At 38.0% G+C, this 6,000-nt stretch overlaps 1 protein-coding gene across 3 annotated transcripts in view; it reads right to left on the bottom strand.

Annotated features, from left to right (window-relative positions):
• Positions 1-97: 97 nt before the first annotated feature.
• The window catches only part of SEMA4D (semaphorin 4D), a 44,543-nt gene continuing 38,640 nt past the window's right edge, over positions 98-6,000 (bottom strand). The window contains exons 17-19 of one of the 3 annotated variants that reach the window (XM_082498049.1): positions 5,661-5,870; positions 4,105-4,198; positions 98-3,524 (exon numbers count right to left, since the gene is read on the bottom strand). In XM_082498049.1, coding sequence (XP_082354175.1) covers positions 3,356-3,524; positions 4,105-4,198; positions 5,661-5,870 — 473 coding nt within the window. In that variant the 3' untranslated portion in view covers positions 98-3,355. Of the gene's footprint in view, positions 3,525-3,886; positions 4,199-5,660; positions 5,871-6,000 lie in introns of those variants that run through there. The other 2 variants (XM_082498050.1, XM_082498051.1) reach the window with 2 other exon arrangements.

The raw sequence follows: 6,000 nt of genomic DNA, 5'->3' as shown, positions 1-6,000 counted from the left end.
TATGTATTTGGCTGATTACTAGAGCAGATGACAACAGCAAATTGTCTTAGCCCCAAGCCACTTGAACTGGCTTGGCATACTTTTGTGGTTTTATGGACTAGTATTGATTTGTTAGTGATAAAATATACCAAAAGAACTTGCTAGAAAGATAAATTTATTTGGGAAGCGAATCTGCGAGGCAGAAGGTTGGGGCTTGCAGGGAGTTGCTTTTTATTGTTAACACTTATTTAAAGAACTTCAGCTGTTTTTTGATTGTGGGTTTGATTTTGTTTTTTTCTTCTAAATAAACCTGCTCAGGTGGGCAGGGTGGCATCAATGTCACTTTCTTCCAGTCAGTAAGAAATTAATTCTGGGTAGGCAGCTTGACTGAAACTAATTACAGAAGCCAATGATGACAAAGTTCCCAGTTAGTTAGCTCATCTGTGTGATATTTTATTCTTCTGGGATCATACAGCAGGTGTAAAGGAGAGAGCATGGAATATAAAGGTCTGAAATTCCTGAAGTTAAAATGCTTTGCTTAGAAATTTTATGAAGTTGACTTAAAAGTGTACAACAATGATGTTTCTGTTACTACTGAGACTAGTTTATCATAGGTCCTGCTTTGAAGTTAGAGGATATTGAAGGACAGCAAATATGCCATCCTGCTATCCTATGTGTACATTCTCAATGCCAACAGACTCCTCATTCCTTCAGTTTGGCGTTATGTCAGTGTATATATGTAAGAGTTTTTGATGAATCTCAGTTTGTATCTAAGGTAGGGAAAATTTATATCTTACAGAAAGTACAATTTTAGAAACCAAAAAACATCCTCCTACCAGGAGGAGGGGAAGAGTCTTTTTTCAGTGGTGCCCAGTGATAGAACAAGAGGTAACGGGCACAAACTTGAATGTAGGAAGTTCCATCTAAACATGAGGAGGAACTTCTTTACTTTGGAGGTGGCAGAGCCCTGGAACAGGCTGCCCAGAGAGGTTGCGGAGTCTCCCACTCTGGAGACTTTCAAAACCCGCCTGGACACCGTCCTGTGCAACCTGCTGTAGGTGACCCTGCTCTGGCAGGGGTTTGGACTACATGATCTCCAGAGGCCACTTTCAACTCTGACCATTCTGTGATTCCATAAAATGTGCTCGTAATGGTGGTGGAGCCACCTTAGTGGGTATTTCCTATATAAATACCATCGTTTACAAGTTGCAGACATAAGAGGACAAGCCTTAAGAAAGTAATTGTAAGATGCACATGTAACTTCTGTCAGCTGTTTTGAAAGGTGATATAGATGCCATGTGCTACTGCCAGCATCTCTGAAGTGTGTCTGTAAGTGCTTCACCACATCGAACATTTGTAGAGCAATACTTTGGAAAGTAGCTGCCATGTGAAGTTATATAAAAACTTTAAATAATTTTGAAATTCAAAGAATTTTGTAGAATGTAAATTGTATAAAATCTATTACAATATATTGATTCTATAAAGTATGGTTGTGACTTAAGTGAACTCTTCTGGTGGGCATTTAAATGATACTTGAAATTTCAGTTTTGAGGAAGGATATTGTTAAGGGAAGCCAGCCTTAAGCTGAAGCGCACAGCTAGTCACTAGTTATGATGATGATCTTTTTGTATTAGTTTCTTCTAACCTTAAATGGAAATTAAGGGTGAAAGATCCCTGTAAGTGATGAAAGATGGCCAGCAGATATCCTTGATCCAGAGGTAAGTTGTGATTTATTCATGCTTGTGCTACTTTGATAAACATATAAAACTTTGAAACTGCTAAACCTAGTCACTGCATGCAATGGGGATCAGTTGGTGAAGATCACATTAACACCTTTGGGGTTTTTTTAGCCATATTTTCTATTTTGTCTTACTGTAGAAGAGCATTAAAAGTTACTTTGGAAACATAATAAGTTGTTCAGAATCTTAGGGAGTTATTTCCTGTTCTTAGAACGTAGCAAAAAAAAATCACTATGAGGGATCACAGCTGTGTTCACTAATCCTGTTATACAGATGTGGTTTTGATGAAGTTGAGCCAAACAAAAGTCTGGCAATCTTTTTGTACTACTTGCAGTACTTTGCTGCAGAGACAAGGCAAAGCTCAGCTATGCTAATCTAAAACTCTTACCTAAATCTTACGAACCTTACCTTCCCACTCAGCACCACAGAACTAAACTTAGCACTGCTCCAAATCAAGTGAACAAATAGTGGAGAGACAATTCAAGAAAAGTCTTTTTACAGTTGTACCTTAGCCATAAAAGATGTCATAAGAGAAACACAATGGGGAAAAAAATTCCCTTTGAACATTCGTGTCAGATGTCTGCATCAGCATCAATTTATGATTGCTAATGTGAAAAATACAGAAAATGGTTTGTGTATAAGAATTTTCACCCTACATGTGTGACCACAAGGTGGTCTGGTATTAAAAAAAAAAAAAAAAAAAAAAAGAAACAGTAATTCGGGAAAGTCTGAGAGTGAGGAGAATGCTTTCTTCAATGTGGAAAACAATCTACCATTTCTGGGATAACTTAGGGATAAACACGAAATTTCCTGCTATTGCTAGGAGCAGCTGTCTCCATGGACTCAAGCTACAGTGATTCTTAGGTGGCATCTTACCTGCTTCCAGAATGTTTAAAACCATTGAGAAGATAAGACAGAAAACTTGAATTATGCCTCAGACTTTTGTTTATTAGATCCAGAAGGACAAAACTCTGAACAGCAGTGCAGTAAAATAATTTCACTGTGGATTCAGTAGGTCCTCACCTTTTCAGCCTGCAGTTCTGTGGGAATATGTGAACTTGATGTAATTGTAGTCTTGGAATTCATTCAACATACACAGAATTTTTTAAAGGTACCACAGTTATCTCAAATATAGAAGAATAATTTGCAAAAACTAAAGACTCTGCTTTAACTTGGGTCCTTTGTAATCTATCTGTATTTTGAGAATTAGTCAGACGTTCTTTATTTGGTACAGAAACTTTATTACCAAAGGAAATGTGTTTCAGCAAATGAACTTGCTGACACCACAAAGGAATGCTCTTCAAAACACTGGGAACAGAGGATAAGGGTAAACGTATTAAAAGAAAATAAATGGGTGAGTTGAAGTGCCTTTAAATAAATGTGATCCACATATTATTAATCGTACCAAGATCCTCAAACCCAAAATTAATGTGTTTGCTTTAAGAACCCAAAACAGAAACCATTCATCATATTGTATTGTTTAAGCAGCATAAGTCTTACTGAGACCACTTCTGTTCTTCATGAAGCTGAAATAAAACCAGATATAGTTCCAGCATGGAATGGGTGGCCTCTCTACTTGTAGCATGTAACATCGTTACTCTTTGATGCAGTAAGAATATCTTCTTCCACCTCCAGCTTCAGCTGATTCTCCTGAACATCAGTTTTAGTGCCAGCACCAGCCCTCGCAAATACCTCTTTGAATACTGTGACATTAAGAGTACTGGGTACTCTAGCTTGCATACATTTCTCCTTCTAGCCTGTTTGTTCCTTAATTCATTAAAGGCTGTTTTTTTTGTTGCAGCTTTCCTGAAGAAGAGAAAGTTCAGAATGATGTGTTAATATTGCTTTAAAAATTAAAATGGGGTTTATAACTTGCCTGTACTAACTGTTCCACATGCAACAAGCGTGTGTCATCCAAAAGTTATCAAAACTAGTCTTTGTTCTAACTGTTGGAGAAAAACATTAAAAGCTAAGTATGGACTACTTTTTTTTTTTTAAAGGAAGGCCAGCTTTGATGGATAGTACCATTTATGAAGTCCAGTAGTCTCTGCAATCCAGTTAGTCTACAGATGTGATGAAATTACATCTGTACTATATTCAGTATACACAGACTTAACGTTTTGGGCAGGATGAGAACTACTGACTGATTAGCACTTGGTTAGTGGACTGAATGAGCAAGCTGACATAACCATAATATATGTCATAGATTGAGCAGATTTTACTGCCGAGAGGGTTATGAATGACAACATGTACAGGAACACTAATCACTTTGTTATGTAAATACAGTGGGTTGCAGAAACATCATAGGCTATTTATAAAACTGGGACTGTAGTGCATCATGTAGAAAGCACGGTAGGAAATGCCTTCTCCAAAAATTCTTACCCACGTTTTCCTCCAGTTTTGCATCATCTTGTCATGTTCACTGATGGCGCTTCTCCAGGTATCAAATTCTTTGGTCCATCCATCCTGACCAGCACTATCTGAGAATTGTACATGGGATGATTACTTGACTACATAATGAAGGAAGTTGATATCTGTTCACTTGCAGTACTTCCCTGTGGAGGATTGGGCTAGAAGGAACAAAAGCCACCATCTTGTCCTTCATTTTGCTCTACCTCCTCTCATGTTATTTGGAAATAAGTTCTGTTCAAATGGTCATGTCTCTTCCCCTCTGCAGCAAACTTTATAGCCTCCAGAGTAAACAGATTGAGCGCTTTTTATCTGTGATTTGAGCTCTAGAAAATGGGACCTACGTGTTAGAGTTCAAACCCATCTAAGAAGCACAGGAATGCTCCAGTTAAATCACACCAAGCCTGGGGAGAAGAATGATATGATACAGCTGATTGTGTCCAGCTTGTAATTTCCCCATTTTTTGGTAAATGTTATGTAGTTAGTTATTCTTCATTCCAGTGGGGACTTAAGAGGGGCTATTTTAACCCATCTTGATAAAATTTTAGTTCTAATTCTGCCTGCCAGTTTTTCTTGCAGAATGTAACACTGGTGGTGACATACACAGATGTAACATTTTCTATTTACCCTTTGGGACACCGGCTACAGTATGTAATGCTTTTGTAGCACAGTGAAAGCCTCTCTCCATTTGACATTTACAGTAGTTTCAGTGAGGTGCTCTTCATTCTGCTTCCAAGACAGACTTCAGAGTAATTGGAGTGATGGCAAGGCAACTTGTGGAACTCCTACTGCTTTTCTCTGTCACTGAAAAAAGAAGGGTTGAGCTTCTCTTGACAAATTTGTGTTTGTTATTAACCAGCTAATTAATTTTTTCTTCACCCTCCTAAGAAAATCCATACTATATCATCTTCATTGCTCTTGCTGTCTTTTAAAAGACTATTCAGACCTTCTCCAGGCCTGGATAAGTTCTTAAAAGCTAGTTGAAAATGATTCTCAAGTAGCTTTTGTCAGTTCTGGGTAGCCACAGATCTTGCGCAGCTGCTAAAGTTAGCTAACCGTTCTCTTGCCCAGTTAGTGTCCAAATGAAGAGGTAGGAACTGACCTCACCCAACTACCGGTGATTTTCAAATCATCCGATTTCTAAAAACCCTGGGTGGTGGGGGTTTCTCTTTACCCTCTGACTTCCTTGGCATTAAAGCAGTTTTGTACATTACCCTGTAGCGTTCTGGCAGAGTAACTATTTTTAACTCTCTCAGTACTCATCCGACTTCCAGTTTGTGTGTATGAGTTTATCAGTTTTGGTTTCATTTCCAGGTAGAAACTGCTGATTTGCAGGTTAGTCCTTTGTGGGAGGGCATGGAAGAATAATTTTTTTATGGCTCTAAAACCTTTTCATAAGCAATTGAAGTAGATAACTAATGCAATAAGCAAGAATTACCATCTTCAGATATGCACGTTTTATGGGTGAAAATTACAAAGTTTTACTCATATCAGGGTCAGGCCAAACATGGCACACATTCACAACCAGCCTACCTTTATTTTCCACTGTGATGTGCACTTCTGATGTTGCGTTCCCAACTTTTGAGATGAATGAACATTTATATTCTGTATTTTCTGATACTGAATCTTTCACCCAACTCAGAACATGTACTCTGCCATCAAACAGCATATGAGATTGCTCAGTGATGCATGCCTTCATCTTCTGTCCATTCTTCTTCCAGACAAAATAGGAGTCATCCGGACCTGTAAAAACATCAATCAGCTTATTTTGTAAGGAGATACAAGATGAGGCTTTGAAAAGAAAATGAAAGCCTAAGAACCTCAAGATTAGTCTCAAAAGCATAAATGGTTGACTATAAAGTTTCTTAGGTTT

The sequence above is a fragment of the Vanellus vanellus genome (genome assembly GCF_965231255.1).
Source record: "Vanellus vanellus genome assembly, chromosome: Z".
Lineage (NCBI taxonomy): Eukaryota > Metazoa > Chordata > Aves > Charadriiformes > Charadriidae > Vanellus > Vanellus vanellus.
Note: the sequence above shows the minus strand (reverse complement) of the source record. Positions and strands in the feature narration are given on the sequence as shown.